Source organism: Oculina patagonica, chromosome 8, assembly GCF_052425735.1.
Source record: "Oculina patagonica isolate OP01 chromosome 8, crgOcupat, whole genome shotgun sequence".
NCBI classification, from domain to species: domain Eukaryota; kingdom Metazoa; phylum Cnidaria; class Anthozoa; order Scleractinia; family Oculinidae; genus Oculina; species Oculina patagonica.
The window spans coordinates 32,925,444-32,941,345 of NC_135765.1; the positions used below are offsets into that span (position 1 = coordinate 32,925,444).

Sequence of the window (15,902 nt, forward strand, 5' to 3'; positions counted from 1 at the left end):
GGAACATTTTCTATTACATCTACTTTTCGGCTGCGTTGGTTTGATTGAAGTAGACCGCCTCACTTTTTCAAAAATAAAGTTTGAATCTGAGCCGTTTTCAAGTGTTTCATCAAGGTGTGTGATAGGGGTGTCGTTAATGTTTTGCTGCTAGTTTGATTCGAGCTCAATGTTCGTGAAAGTTGGTGTGATAAATTAAAAAGACATAATTTAACAGGCTGTAGTGTTTGTTTGGTACAGAAGTTGTTAGTTCTTTTTTAATTAATTTTCAAAGTTGTGGTAAATTTAAGCCTTGACAGTGGTCGTTACAAGTGCTCGTTCGGGTGAACCGAAAATCCTTAAAAACTCGAAAAAAATTAATGATCCGGTCAAGTGAATTATGTTTTTAGTATAAGTACATGAAAGTCTTGCAACACACTAGAAAAGAGCGAAATCTATTTAACAAGCCAGATCGGGCAGACCACTATTATAGATACAGCCTCTTAAGCCCTTTTCTGAGCAACTGGACTTCACTATCTTTGAGGTCAGCGGAGGACGCGTTCACTACCCATTTCTTCTTTATTTCCTCATGATCGTGGCTTTGACTGATTATAAGCCGCAAATAAGCCCATCTTCAAGCGAAGGCACTTGCACAGAGAACAGGATGGGCTTATTTGCGGCTTATAATCAGTCAAAGCCACGAGAGGTTGAGAAAGTCTGTTGAAGAAATGAACGAACTTAAGTCTGAGGTAAAGACAGTGATTGGTGATCATTGCTTTGAAGATCTTATGAAAGAGGTTTCGCGTGAGGCTGAACAACTCAAATCAAAACTACTCGATAGACAGAACAAAAAGCTGAACTTTTGTGCCGATGATTCTCACGATCATGAGGAAATAAAGAAGAAATGGGTAGTGAACGCGTCCTCCGCTGACCTCAAAGATAGTGAAGTCCAGTTGCTCAGAAAAGGGCTTAATTTCGCGATGACGCCTAGCTCAATACCTCGAAAAGATATCGTAGCATCGGTCGAGCAAAGCATTTCAGGGCTGCCAGCCGCGGCTCAAGACGAAATCAGGGCTGAAGAACGCTAAGCCTTCGAAAACGAGCAACATAACAAGAGAAGAACGAGAGGCGCTAAGAGGTCTTCAGCAGAACGAGAACATACTGATTCTTTCCGCGGACAAGGGTAACGCTGTCGTGGTGATGAACAAGTCTGATTACCAACAAGAAATCAAGTCCATGCTTCAAGACCGTAAAACGTACGAGCAGATCACAGACAAAAGACGGAACCCGACTGCAAAAACTGCACGAGATCTACAGAGGAAGCTGCAAAGCCTTAAGCAGTCCGGCAACCTTTCTGAGAATGAGTACAAACGGCTCCAAGTTCCCGATCCAAATCCTGCATCTTTTTATGGGCTTCCCAAAGTTCACAAGGTGGAGCTTAGACCACGTGATGACCATCACACAGTTTCAGCGGATGTGGATCGTATTCCCCTTAGGCCAATAAACAGCTGCATTGGTTCGCCAACATACGAAGTATCCAAGTACTTGGCTAGAGTACTCAAGACCTTGCAGAAAGGAAACCACTATACCGTGCGCAACTCGACTGAGTTTTCAGAATTCGTAATTAACCAAAGAGTTGCTGACGATGAGGAACTTGTATCCTTTGACGTCGTATCTCTTTTCACCTCCATCCCGGTTAAGTTGGCGATCGAAGTTGTGAAAACAAACCTCGAGCGGTCCGATGAGTGGAAAGAAACAACCAACCTCACCGTGGAACAAGTCATTGGCCTGTTGGAGATCGTGCTGAACAACAGTTATTTCACTTATGCGGAAATGCATTACCATCAAGTGTTTGGTTGCGCTATGGGGTCACCGGTCAGCGCAGTGATTGCGGACCTTGTTATGAACAACATCGAAGAACGAGCCTTGTCCACCTCCCCAGTAACACCTAGCTGGTGGCGGAGGTATGTAGATGACTCGAACGTATTTTTAAAGAAAACAGACGTGCAAGTATTCCACCAACATCTTAACTCTATTGACAGCAACATCCAGTTTACAATAGAGCGCGCAAAGCAAACGGACAAGGGTCGGCGTATTTCCTTCTTGGACACGCAAATCACAGCGTTGAGCGATGGCTCTATAGAAATCGAAGTCTTCAGGAAAGAAACTCACACGAACAAATATCTCGATTTCGCCTCTCACAACCCAATGCAGCACAAAGAGGCCGTGGTCAAAACACTCCTGCACAGGGCCAACTTGCTACCGTCGCGCCCTGAACTGAGAACCAATGAACAAGATCGAGTCCTGCATGATCTGAGAGCAAATGGGTACCCCGACGTCCTGTTTAAGAAATGCGTCAGGGACAGAACAAAGGAGAGGCCAACGCAGGAAAGACCATTAGGACTTGCAGTCCTGCCGTACGTAAAGGGTGCTTCGGATCGAGTGGGCCGTGTACTCAAGAAATTCCGCGTTCGGGCGGCATTCAAGCCTGTAAGAACATTAGGCCATGTATTCAGAAAGCCGAAGGATAGACCAGCGATTAACCGAATGGCAGGAATTGTTTACAAAGTGAAGTGCCACGACTGCTCTTTTACGTACATCGGGGAAAGCAAGCGCTCATGGTCCTCGCGCGGAGCCGAACATGATCCAGGCCGCGCGAGCAATAGCGAATCAGCAATTAAACAGCATGCTGAGTCAACGGAACATAACATCCATCCTAAGGACGCCCAGATCCTCGAGCGTGGTGTAGTCAATTACAGCAAGAGGCTTTTCTTGGAGTCGTGGCACTCCACTTTGGACAGCGATGCTATCAACGAACGCAAAGCTTTTCCTCGCGCTTATGTGCCGTTAATTCAAAATTAAAATGTCGCACTAACGCACGGATTGATAGCGCGAGCTCCAACAAAATTTCACTAACTCTGATGAAGGTGAACAGATGTCACCGAAAATTAAGAAAAGAAAAACAGATCGGCTTAAAACAATCTTCTTTAAATGTCTTTCGATCACACTACTGGTTTCAGTATTTTCAGTAAAATTATATTTATCTGTATGTTTTATGATTTTTGGAGTTGTTTTCCCTTTTTATGCTTTTTCGAAAGGTTTTGTTTATTTTTATTTGCCTTTTGTTTTTCACAGTTATGTCCAAATTCAACGGGGGCGGTTCACGACAAAATTTTTAGTTTATCCCCCAATCTAGACCGACTATCTAAATAGTAGCGTGGATCCATGATCTTCAGTGATCACGTATGCCTTAGCTTACTTTGACGAAAAACAGTCCACAGACACTGCCCTTTGATGCGCATGCGTTCGCATTCAGCAACTTCGAGTCACGTAAAAACAGTGTTTGGTTCACGTGATCAAAATTAATTACACACTGGTGTAAATTTCGCGCGTTTGTTGTACAGCTGCGGTGTTTTCACAGCTAAAAAGTATTACGGAAGAAAACTTCTCGTCTGGGAACTGTTTTGAACTCTTGCGTGCATGGGAGTCGAGTGCGCACACGATTGATCACGTGCTTGGGTGGAGTGTGTTCAGGTGCAAGAGCGAGCACTTTGTACCTTTCAGAACACACAAAAATGCTGAGAAATATAATGTACATAAAAAAGGAAAAGGACAATTAAAAAAAAATCTTATTAAAATGTATATGATTATGTATTCCTGTTGCTACATATAAATATATATTGGCTAGTTCGTTTTTTTTTTTAACTTTTGGTTATTAGACTTTGTTTCCTTAATTGTGTTTCTAATCAAAATGAAGAGATCTAGACTTGTTGACGACTTTAACTGAGTGTTTTCTTTTAAAGCTGTATTTGTAACTAATTTGCCTGCGTTCTGATTAAGCCGATTTCATTTTCCCCTCACGTTCTGCACGTAAAAAAAGTCGCTCAGCTGTCGCACGGTGCGATCGGCGCAGATTACGGCTAAAAATGGGTCAAAAGTCGAGAGCGTCGTATTTAATCTAAGCGATTGTTGTAAAACCGTGACAGGCTTTCTTTGCTTGAAATTAAACAACTGGTGAATTCAATGATCTGCAATGTCCATTTATTATTAATTTCACTTTTCAGTAGCAGGCTCGTAGCGGCATGTCTCTATATTCTGTGTTAACTTCCATATTCTATTTTGCCTGCTTACAGATTTAGTCTCGATCGTCACGATTCAGTACGCTTATACAAAGTAAATGCCCGCTCGGCATATTACGCCTATCGTCAAATCAGTTTTTAATTAAACAGTTGACTTGGCTCCAAAAACATCAACTTCGATTTTAGCTGCTTTACATGTGCGTGCGTTCGCTGTGGCAAAACACGAAAAATATTAATACGGAATATTTGCAGCGATTCGTATCTTCATATTTTCTTTTTGTTGTTGTTGTTTCCAAACATAGTAGATAGTTGTGCCCATTTCAAATTTTGGGGAGCTCTGTCATTTATCATTTGGGCCATTTTTCCTATTTGCCGGTTTGTCAGTTGTCAGGCTTTGTTTGGCTAGCGCAAGTGATAAACGTTTAGGCGATTTGTCTGTTATCACTTGCACAGTTCTCGACGTTTGACAGTTGTTGGATGACCCATCCATTGATGCAATCAGTGGCACGGGGCGTGGTCGAACAAAGTTTGACTCTCAGATTGTGACTCTTAAGAGCTCAATTGAGCTTTGGTGTTGTGTTGCACGAAGCAGTTAGCTAGGGTGAAGAGAAGCGCTGATTTAGAGGAGGTATGCAAATTCTTTTTTCTTACTTTTCAGTCGCAATTTAACACTAAATAGGAGAGTAAAGTATAGTTCTTTGGCCAAATTCTAATTTGCGTGTAGATTCGAACCAGCGTCTAAACACGTGTGACAAAGAGCTGTCATTCGAGAGGCACACCAATAATATCTAGTAATATCTAGAAAAATATAATAACAAATTAAACTGACAAACCAGAGCAGGCCGACATTATAGAATTAACTACATAACCAATGCAACTTATTACAGGTCCGGCGGTCTACTTATGGGTAAACTTCGTCAAATTGGATTCGATTCCTAAATCAACAGAAAAATACAAAAAAAATATAGTAAATTCACTGAGTCCATCACGCTTTAAAAACAAAGAATGCTATTAAACTAGGTGTTATTTATTATTTTAATTATCTTTATTTTTCTCGCATTTATTGTTGTTCGTGCCAGTATCGATCATCTTGCACAAGGTTTTTTTCTATTGCAATTGTTTTTTCCACGTTGTTGAAGTAGGCCTGACTGTCTACAACAGACACCTTGAATTTTCTTTATTACCATGGCTACTGTTCTTAATTATAAGAATAATGTTAACGATGTTATTAGCCAGTTTAATCGCCTTTTACATATCACTCTACTCTGATAAACTTTAGTTTCGTAGAATCACGCGACCTTTGGCAAGTCATGCATCACAACAGTACTGTAAAAAACTGACATCTCTTTTATTTCAAATAACAAACTTTCAAAATGTCCTGACGTTCACTATAATCGCAACTCGGTTATGGTAACGATTTTCTTTTTTTATTTCAATGCTGTCTGTTAGATATTCTGCAGGAGTCTTACTTTAAACAAACTGATGATTGTACTGAGCGCGCAAAAATCATCACAACCCTAATTCTCGAGAGTTTCAACTGTCATAGAAATTAACAAAGTATCCTGATGGAGTAGAATGTAAACTGTCCACATTGTTAGAATTTTCCCAACTTATAATCAGCTCTAATTCGTTTATTCGGATACGTTGGAATTGCACCGTTCATTTAAGAGTAAAGAAATATACATCCATGTTTTCAATTATAAGTCATGATCCGGCCGGATCGGCACCCCTTACGATTTGCTAGTTAGGATGGGCAGGTTTCTAGGGATTCAATGAGAGGGAAACGGGATACAGGCTGCATGCTTTACCTTAGTTCAAGATGAGCGGGACTCCGAAGCGAAGATAATTATCTACATCAGGAAACGAAATCATAAATCAGACTTGCAAAGCTCGAAACCAACCATTTTCCTTGATCACAAGCAATATTTTATTTCATACGTGACAGTCAAAATGTCGTCAAGATAGTTGGCTCCGATAAGTTTCATGTGCTAGCTGATAGTTCATCACGCAGCCAATGAGATAACGGGGGGATAAAGACGTATTTAATTCTGTTAAATGTCTCGTGGCAGTTGGGGGACATTTAGCCGTGAAACCGTGACAAACGCACGCGAGTTTCATCACGATTTCGTGAGCCGACACTGAACCGAAACCGTGAATTTTGTTTTGGTGGCTGCTGCACATTTAAGCTGTACGTGCACGCTACATTACGAAGTTTATTATTCGTTGGAGTTTCTATAAGGCGTTGAGGTTTTCCTTATTTAATAAAGCCCTTGCCTCTTTTATGAAACTTAATTTTGGTTATGAACATAAACTTAGTCACTTGGTACTCAGATGCAGTGCGTTGTCTTTAGTGGCCCAGTATGTTGTAAAGAGACAAAATTATCAATTGAAGTTAGTTTTTGGTAGGAAGACTTTTTGGCACGACATTTCAGCAAACTACTTTATCCGCTAATGGATCACAAGCGTTGCCTGTTTTGTCGCTTTTGTAAGAAGAAAAGCCCCTTGTTAAGTATGGCCGATTAGTAACACAATGTGCTTAGTATAAAATATCCTGCATTAAGGAACTTACTAGACAAAACTGTTTACCCTACGTATGGCTAAGACATAAAGCACTCGACCAGCTCTAAAACAAAAAGTGCCCATTTTTCTACGCCATTAAAGGGATATTCCTAGCAAGATCTGTTGTAGGACATAAAGAAGCAAGGGATGGCCAAAAACAATATAGCGGGTAAACTAATGTATGCCTTCTTGATTTTGTTCCGCCTTTCTCTCTTTATAGAATTGAATTTTGCTTTCTACGAGACGAGATAAGAGTGCCATGTCAGCCCTTCAATTAGCCACAGTTTTTGCGTCCTGTTATTTCCTGCTTTTCAGCTTCACGGTCGGATGTAAGTTGCTTAAATAACACAATAATAATTTTTCCCAGTTGTTAAAAGAGGAACACTTTCTTTCGTTTTTGGAAAAAAGGAACTTCTCGGGAAAAATGCCTTTAATAATTGATATGGCTTACTGTTAACAGGCAGCGCAGGATATAGATCGATAGAGATAAATTTTAGTGTGTAAGCAAGTTGCTGTGGGTAATCAAAAGTTCAGATAAAAGGTATAGATGAGAATTGACAGTCAGCATGCACACAAAAAGAATTAATGAAAAGGCAATCGCATTTGAGACAGTAAGGTAGTAAGGTCAGGGCACCATTAAGCAACAGAGGACCAGTAAAATTAAACAATTACGAGAGCTCAGTACACTACTGAAATCCAAAGAGAAGCTGGGTAAATAGAATTTTGAACTGGAAGAGCCCGTTCGCTGTTAAAGGGATATGACAATGTGAAATGAAAGGTTTTATGTTAAGAGTTTTATCTAACTACGTAACACCTGCCTTTGTTGTAGTGAATTCTGGGACAAAGTTTACAAAGGAACCTCCACGCACAGTATATGCACCATTTGGCGGTGATGCCGCATTTCAGTGGGGCTTCGCATTTGGTAATTCGTTTGACTGGAGTAAATTTGAGGAAATTGTATGGGGAAAAACAGACAAAAACGACCATATAAGGACCAAATACATCACAATTGTAAAAGGCGGGAATGGAGGATTTAATCCTACTCTACACGATTCTATAAAAACCAGAGCTTATTGGACTGGAAATATTACTTATCAAAATGGATGTCAACTAGTGTTCATTTTAAGAAATGTGACTAAATTAGACCAAACCACTTATGGTTGTACGACTACAATTTTTGGCGAGAATGTCAGAAGTGGTCCAATAAACCTTGTCGTTCAGGGTGAGTGTGCTCGACGAATCACGGTGTTATCAATCTCTTTCTTGTCCAGAGCTTGGTTGGTAATGCACCAGTGTGACAGTTACGTAGTATACTGATCACTTCTCCGGCGAAAATAACTTTGCTAATCAAAGGAAATCTCAAAATAATCGTTTACGTAACGTCACGAGTCAATAACAACAAAAAACGGACAAATTGAAAGGCCGGTTAAGATTGGGAAAGAAAAGACGGATTACCAACGGCAATGTTGAAAAATGTAAGCTCAAACTTAAGTTTTCAAGTTAAGTTTTTGTGCTCCTTTAAGGTTGTGACGTCACTCTTTAAGGTTAAGACGTCATTAGTTAAGATTGTAAAGCCATTTTAAAGACTTTGCAATAACGAAAAATGACGAAACGGTGTGTTTGCACCAATTTATTTTTGCTTGTCCTTCTAATTTGAAGACCTGTAATTGAAAAAAAAAAATAATTCACTAATTAAAAGAATAGGACAGTCAAACTCAGATACACTTTTTAATTGCATTCCTTTCCAAAAGCACCACACTTTCCTAGGCAACATTCGATGCTCCTTTAGTAAATAAGAGCAAATATTGATTAATTGTTTAATATTTAGTTGATCTTTATTCCAATTTTACCTCCTCAGAACCACCAGCCATCACCAATCGCTCAAATGCGACTGTTGATGTCGAAGATGGAGACAGTGTTGCATTACAATGTGATGCTGGTGGCGACCCTAAGCCGACCGTATCGTGGATGAAAGATGGTAAAATATTGCAAAGTAGCAACACAACGACAACATTTCGAATTCCAAAAATCGAACTTAAAGATGCTGGAATCTATGTCTGCACAGCAACAAACCTAGCTGGGACCGTGTCTCACAGCGTCTTGGTTAGAGTTTTACGATGTAAGTAAAACACTATGCAGAAAAAAGCTTGTACAGTCAACTCCCGCCTTGCGAACACCCCGCTATAACGGACACCCCGTTAATTACGGACAGGAGTTTAAGTCCCGGCGAATAAGAATTGCTGAAAAAAACTCCGGCTACTACGGACTTTCACTTTGCGGACACCCTGAATTGTGACCCGAAGGTGTCCGTTATAGTGAGAGTTGACTGTAGTTCTTTTTACCAAAGGGAAGCTTTGATTCCTATCTAACGCAGTGGTCAACACCTTGTTTGTACCTTTGCCCACAAATAGAAGCAATTTGCTTCTAATGTAACGTTCGTAATACCAAAATCTAAGCATATTACAAAATTAATTAACAAGCCTCACCTGACTAAACATCGCATGTGCGTAGTTCAAAAACAAGCATTAGTGCATTTTTAGTTAGAAGGTGTTCATATAGAGCTCACGTTTAGCGAAATATTGACTTTAAAAAACCTGTACCAGTACCAGTTATAATATATTTTAATTTTAAACTTTTTATATTTTTCGGTTAGATAGAGGTCCAAGAAGTTAATAACAGTATCTTTAAGTAACTGTAAAATAAAGCCTTGACAATTACTTAATTACTTACTTTTATTAAAAACTGGTTTACTATCTTAATGGTATCTTACATTGTTTTTAATGGTTTTGCTCCAGCTCAATAAGTATCTCGCCTTACCTTTATCCAGATAGACCTCATATCAACAAAACTGCTTCCTCGAATGCTCTTGTAAAGTCATGGATTGGTCACGTGACGGCTATAAAGTGCGCAGTAGACGCAAATCCTCTGGCAAATTTCACCTGGTTCAAAGATGGCCGACCGATCTTGAACGGTGTTAACTCTACGCATGACGTAAGCACATTTACGCTGGTACCTAATACTGCAGACGACTTTGGTTTGTACTCGTGTAATGCTACAAACAGCAAAGGAACAGCATGGTCTCACATTACAGTGGAGCGGCTCTGTAAGTAAATGGATAAGTTGGTATTGTGCAGGAGTTTCGTATCGCGTTGTTTGTTTTTGACGCGTACGATAAGAGTTTAGGCTTAGGTACTAAGTTTTCTGAGCCACTTTCGCCAAATTAATGCACATGATATAACTGAATTATACATGCTTCTTATTTAAAATCAGTATATAAACAAAACTAAACAAAGAGAAGTGATGATCAATGGTGTAAAATCGTTTAACAAGGATGGTAGATCAGTTCTGTGTGTGTTTCTAAGTTTACTAAGGATGCTTATTGGTTACTCTCCAACCTCACAACCTGCAGAAAAAAGAAACTGAACGAGGTTATAGAAAGTAGCGCAGATTCGTCTTCACTTTAATCTTAATTATCTTTCCCAGACCTCTCTTTTTTTGCGTTGCTACTTCTCATTTCGACGAATGAAAGCGCTAAAGGGAATTTGTGTTCGCGTTAAGCATATTACTCAGATTTTGCTATATTTAATTTAGCATATTGTTAATACGTATGTTAAGGTATCTATTTCTCTTTATATTTCAGATTCACCTGGCCCGCCTGTAATAGACAAATTCACGCCGAACGTGCTGGCATTTAATGTCACGTGGAACACATCACGTGACAATAGTGGTAGCCCCGTATTGGATTACAGGATAACATTGCTTTATGTGAACAAAAGTATCCTACAGCAACAAAGCGGAATAAAAGTCACTTATTTTACGCTTCACAATTTGCAGCAAAACAGAACCTACATATTTATAGTACGAGCGAGAAACGTTGTCGGTTATGGAGTGTCAGCAAATGTCAGCGTTACAACGCTTGAAGCAGGTAAAGGGTAGATCCCATTTTGGTCAGCCAGTCAGTCAGTCAGTTAGTCAGTGAGTGAGACAGTCAGTCAGTCAGTCAGTCAGTCAGTCAGCCACAATCCAAGACAAAAGTCCTGGGACACTTAACCACTTTGACGAAAAATTGACATTGTATTGACCTCCCCCTCCCCACCCCCAATTCAATGTTGGTTTCTATCCATCATACCGTGGGACAATATCTCAACATTGTTTTGGGGGGAAAGGGGGGCTCGGAAAATTAAACAATGCGTTCTTAATGCAAAGGGAATGGTCACTGAGCACTATTTCTTTAAGTGTCCCATGGATTTTTGTCTAGGATTGTATTTGTGTGCGAAAAAAATCGGGATTGTCTTTGCGTCCGAAAGAAGGTTGCATAGGTTTAAAATATGTTTGTTCTAGCAGTTATTTGCACAAATGTTTGTGAACAGTTACAGCATGTAACAAGAAAGCTCTATTTGGAGTTATCTTCGAGCCACAAAGTGTAGCTGATGGAATCCGTTCCTTGGGAGAAATTGACTGTTTTTTCTGTTGCTTTCTTTTGTGAGTCTTTGAGCGCCCAAATACAAGCTTTGCGAACTCTTTTCAGTATAACATGGTACACTAATGTCAGGGATCGTTATTTCTTTCCATCTTTATTATTCTTTGCCAAGAAACAGCGCCTAAGTGTTCAAAACCATCATATTTCCTCTCAGAACTGTAAGTACCCTGAACAGTGCTCGACCGGAAACGCAACAGTACTCGCATGATTCTTTGAGCTAAAATATTTAGAACGTGCTCATTTTCATTGGATTTTCATCTCAGCATATCAAGAATAGTGTATTCAACGCTATTACGTTCGATAGTTGTAACTGGTTCTTCGTTTAATCACTTTTTTAACAGTACTCACTCGTAAACCAAGAGTAGAATAATTAGCATATATTATTTATCTCAACGCTTGTTCACCGAGTACTGTGAGAAATTGAGCAAAACGTTTAGCATCGTTTATGAATACTTCATAAAGGGTTCCTATTTGAATATTCAATCGGTATAGCTGCGTTTCACGCATATATTTCTGAGCTAGGGCATAAAAAAGCGGAAAACAGTGGCGAGTACTGTTGTGAGAAATGTTAGCGTATCTCATTATCTCATTACAACCGAACAGTGGCATTTATCTTCGTGTCAAATTTCAGCTGAACAGACATGTTCAATTATTAACAGCCAAAAGAATGGTTTCTTTTCAATGACCAAAAAGAGATTTGCCTGTTTGAGAAGAAAAATCGCTGTAGAAACCATGTCAAGTTTGTTTTGTTGCGATAAAGATATCGTTTTGGGGGCTTTCAGACATAGTCCTCATGTCTGATAAGGCGATATATTTATCCCTATTGACTCGAATCTGTTCAAAAAGTGATGAGTTAATCGATTTTGTCACAAAACACTGTCCTCTTTATACAAAGATACAGTTAGAGCGACCACAAATCCAAATAAGCCCTGTTTCTCTGGCCTTTTTTTTAATAATTCACCCACCCCTCCCCCCTTATTTTCTGATGTCACGTGTCACGTCTTTTATGCCGTGGACCTACATTTGCATTAAAACCGTTGATATTTCATTGAAATAATACATGTGCAATCGCGTTATAGCCAAAAATAGCGAGTTCAGTACCGAGCTCACAAATACAATCCAAGACAAAAGTCCTGGGACACTTAACCACTTTGACGAAAAATTGACATTGTATTGACCTCCCCCTCCCCACCCCCAATTCAATGTTGGTTTCTATCCATCATACCGTGGGACAATATCTCAACATTGTTTTGGGGGGAAAGGGGGGCTCGGAAAATTAAACAATGCGTTCTTAATGCAAAGGGAATGGTCACTGAGCACTATTTCTTTAAGTGTCCCATGGATTTTTGTCTAGGATTGCAGTTAGTCAGTCAATCAGTCAGTCGTCAGTCAGTCAGTCAGTCAATCAGTCAGTCAGTCAGTCAATCAAGCAATCAGTCAGTCAGTCAGTCAGTCAGTCAGTCAGTCAGTCAGTCAGTCAGTCAGTCAGTCAGTCAGTCAGTCAGTCAGTAAGTCAATCAGTCAGTCAGTCAGTCAGTCAGCCAACCAGTCAGTCAGTCAGCCAACCAGTCCGTTTGTCACTCAGTCAGTTAATTCGCTCACTCCAATCAGTCAGTCAGTTATTCATTCAATTAGTCAATCGTGATCATTTCGTCATTCAGTCATTCCTTCATTCAACCAATCAGTCAGTCGGTCAGTCAGACAGTCATCATAAGCTCAATCACTCATGTTTCTTTACAGATCCGCCAGACCGACCCTATATAACAGCTGTGTCAAGTATATTATCGTTAAATATAAGCTGGAACTCTTCAGTTGAAGAAAACAACATCAGAATATTGGACTACAGAATAAAAGTAATGGATGGTACTTCCCTCAAACAAGTACGAGAATATAGGAAAATAACAAGAACATCCCTAGTTATTAAGAATTTAAAGAGAAACAGGACTTACATTGTGGTGATACAGGCAAGAAATGAAGTCGGTTATGGAGGATCAGCGAACATCAGTGCAAGAACTCTTCTAGCAGGTATCAGTTATAAATTTATGTTGCTTGTATTAGTTGAAATATTAATTATATTATCTGTCTTTTTCTAATTTGTTTTAGAAGGTAGTTTTTTACCTGTTTGTGTACGTGAATCAAATTTTACGGAGTGAGTTTGCAATTCAAACTATTTGGGTTTAAATGTTATCCTGCATCTTTAAACTGTTGTAAACAGTCTTATACAGTTGCACGTCTTTCGTTGTTCTTTGTAATCTTTGTTTGAAAGTATGTTTTTGAGGATGAGTATAGAGAGTAAAGTAGCTTAACAAACTGGTTATATCACGTTTATACCATGTTTGCAAGAGATCTTACTAATTAATAAACCATTTTCTTTTAAAATAATTATCATTATATTTTCGAAGCTTCATTGAAGGTCTTTCTGTAGTATAAGAATCTATTAATTATACATATCAATCAACAACTTTATTTAAGCGTTATTTAGTGAGTACACAAGACATGTGTTCGTATCGTGGTTTGTCCGACGCAAGAAAATTGTTCCCATATTTTCCTTTTTTTTTTTCTATCTCTAGGACCACCAGATGCACCTTCAATAACAAACATTACCGTTGATTTAAAACAGTGTTCGCTACAATGGACGATACCATACGACGGTGAAAGCCCTATCAGGATCTATACAGTATACATCTGGAGATTTACAGCTACCGTGAATGGCTCACATCACAAGGAAACGTTAAACTCCTGGAACATAACAGAGACTAATTATACTTTGGAGCTGGACTGGGCCCAAAACTACACAACAGCAGTGTCGGCTTGGAACAAATACGGCGAGAGTTCTCCTGTGATAGAGAGACACTTTAGAACTGGACAAGTTCCACAAGGTAACTAATCACGAGTTTTAATTTGGTCAACGTTCCTTTATTGTCTTAAAAGTGAACTTATAGCAATCACAAAGCAAATCAATCACTATGTATGTAGCAACGGAGGCAAAATGAAATATTAGGTACAACAGGTCGGGAGAAAAGGTGAAGTCCTGCCAAGCTCTAAAGAATTGCAGATGTTATGTTTCATATCCGCTTTGCGAATTATTTTTAATGCTGCTTCTCTACTGTTATGTTTTAAGATAAAGGAATCTGCGCAAGTTCTTAGCCAAAGTAAGCCCGCCAGAACAATATACGCAAACTAAATCGTGATTATTTATTCCTTTGTAGAAGTGAGCTCAACAATGGGGACAAGTACTGCAGTCACTTCTCATATTCTTGCTTCAACTGAGTTCCCTGTTATTACGTATACTCAAGGTAGGTCTTATTTTAAAGGTTAGCGTCTGTTTACATTTGCTTAATTTGTTTCTATAACGAAATCATTTAATGACATTCTCGAGAGAAAAAAAGGCATATGTAAGTAAGTAAATAGACTGTCAAAGTGACACTGACAAAGTGCTGTCGTTATTATCATGTCATTTTGCAGAAGTAACTTCCACTGTTGGTACTGAAGTGTCTCTGACAGAGTTCCCAACTGTTACACAAGGTAGGTGTCACGTGACAAGCACTGTAGATCACTGGCGGGTATTAGACCGATAACAATGACAAAAATCTTGAACTTTAGCGTCCCTGTCAGCGTTCATCAATTTATTATTATTATTTTTTTTAAATTTTGTTGTCTTCAAGAAGTGGAAACAGAGAATTCAGGCACCACGAGGGAAAGCAGGAAAGACAGTTTCGCTTACCTTGCTCCGCTGTGGATTGTAATACTGGCGTTTGCAGTGCCAGCTACTGTATTTATGGTTTGGAAAGCTACCCAGAAGTGTAAGTGAATAATATATGTAACAATTCCATTGATTCTCAATCTACATTTACTGCAGTGGCAGTAATCTATAGTGATTAAAGTGTAGGTCTTGAGATCTGACGGTCAATTACAAAATTTGAAGTCCTGTTCTCAAGAGTTATCGTGTTGTGCCCTTAGGGAAACACTCTACTCACCAGTGATTCCATTTACCCTTGAAGAGTACAGTTTAAATGGATACCGACAAATTGAAATTTGGAAATCTGACAAAATGCTAAAAAGCTAATCAACTCTCGATGAGGGCGGGGGTGGGGGTGGGGTGAATCTAGCTTATCATGCCCCTATGAAAAACTGGTTACGTTAGTACAGTAAAGCCGGCCAGTAGAAAGCCGGGCAAAATTAAATGGTCGATTCAAGACATAGGTCCTCTACATGAGTGTCATTGCCATTGTGTGTCAATCGCTATTTGAAAAATATAAAATATAATTTATGTTTTCAGTAATTGTTGCTCGCTGTTGTAAAAGGGGATGTAGATGCAAAAGGTCAACACAACTCGAGAAGTAAGTGTAGCAAGTTCTCTTAGTATTTGTTTGCTTCATTTTCAACTGAACTAGTCTGGCATGAATTACAAAAAGGGGGGAAGTGTTCTCCCAAGAAGTGCACATAGTCCACATCTTGAGGAAAGAATCTATCGCGAAGGAGTTTTAATCAACTTTGCACTTAAATGCCGGCTTGGTAACTCAATAAATTTTCCTTAGGAAGTTATTGCACTTCTTGTTCGCTAATTTTCTAGACTATGAACTAATTCAGTTTTGTATATTTTTCTGCAGAGATAGTGAACTCGGTAACACTTCTTCAACATCTACAATGGAAGAATTACAAGACAGAAAGGTAGACATTTCATTTTTTACTTTAAAAAGTTAACTCTAGGAGATTCTTCCTTAGCGATGCAGGAGTGGGCAGTACATTTGGTGAGAGCTCCCGCCTCCCATCATTTTGTGACCCGGCCAAAGATGTCACATCTTAGT

General features: G+C 39.3%; 2 protein-coding genes across 2 annotated transcripts; both read left to right on the forward strand.

Moving 5' to 3' along the window:
- Positions 1-1,176: 1,176 nt before the first annotated feature.
- Positions 1,177-4,651, forward strand: LOC144664315 (uncharacterized). The gene is made up of 2 exons (XM_078525417.1): positions 1,177-2,466; positions 4,526-4,651. Exons 1-2 carry the CDS (start codon positions 1,177-1,179, stop codon positions 4,649-4,651), a joined length of 1,416 nt encoding a protein of 471 aa, XP_078381543.1.
- Positions 4,624-15,798, forward strand: LOC144664316 (neural cell adhesion molecule 2-like). The gene is made up of 13 exons (XM_078525418.1): positions 4,624-4,683; positions 6,835-6,943; positions 7,444-7,836; positions 8,473-8,733; positions 9,442-9,717; positions 10,255-10,539; positions 12,835-13,119; positions 13,665-13,973; positions 14,304-14,390; positions 14,560-14,619; positions 14,760-14,897; positions 15,374-15,434; positions 15,705-15,798. The coding sequence occupies exons 2-13, from the start codon at positions 6,874-6,876 to the stop codon at positions 15,796-15,798; spliced, it is 2,319 nt and encodes a 772-aa protein (XP_078381544.1). The 5' UTR covers positions 4,624-4,683; positions 6,835-6,873.
- The last annotated feature ends 104 nt before the right edge of the window (positions 15,799-15,902 follow it).

Bases quoted from the DNA above. Each gene is read 5' to 3' on its own strand.
- LOC144664315 (XM_078525417.1), top strand. From the start codon at position 1,177: ATGAACAAGTCTGATTACCAACAAGAAATCAAGTCCATGCTTCAAGAC. The intron at 2,467-4,525 runs GTAAGAACATTA...GACGTTTGACAG, and splicing joins TTCGGGCGGCATTCAAGCCT to TTGTTGGATGACCCATCCAT.
- LOC144664316 (XM_078525418.1), top strand. From the start codon at position 6,874: ATGTCAGCCCTTCAATTAGCCACAGTTTTTGCGTCCTGTTATTTCCTG. The intron at 7,837-8,472 runs GTGAGTGTGCTC...TTACCTCCTCAG, and splicing joins AATAAACCTTGTCGTTCAGG to AACCACCAGCCATCACCAAT. The intron at 13,120-13,664 runs GTATCAGTTATA...TTCTATCTCTAG, and splicing joins TGCAAGAACTCTTCTAGCAG to GACCACCAGATGCACCTTCA.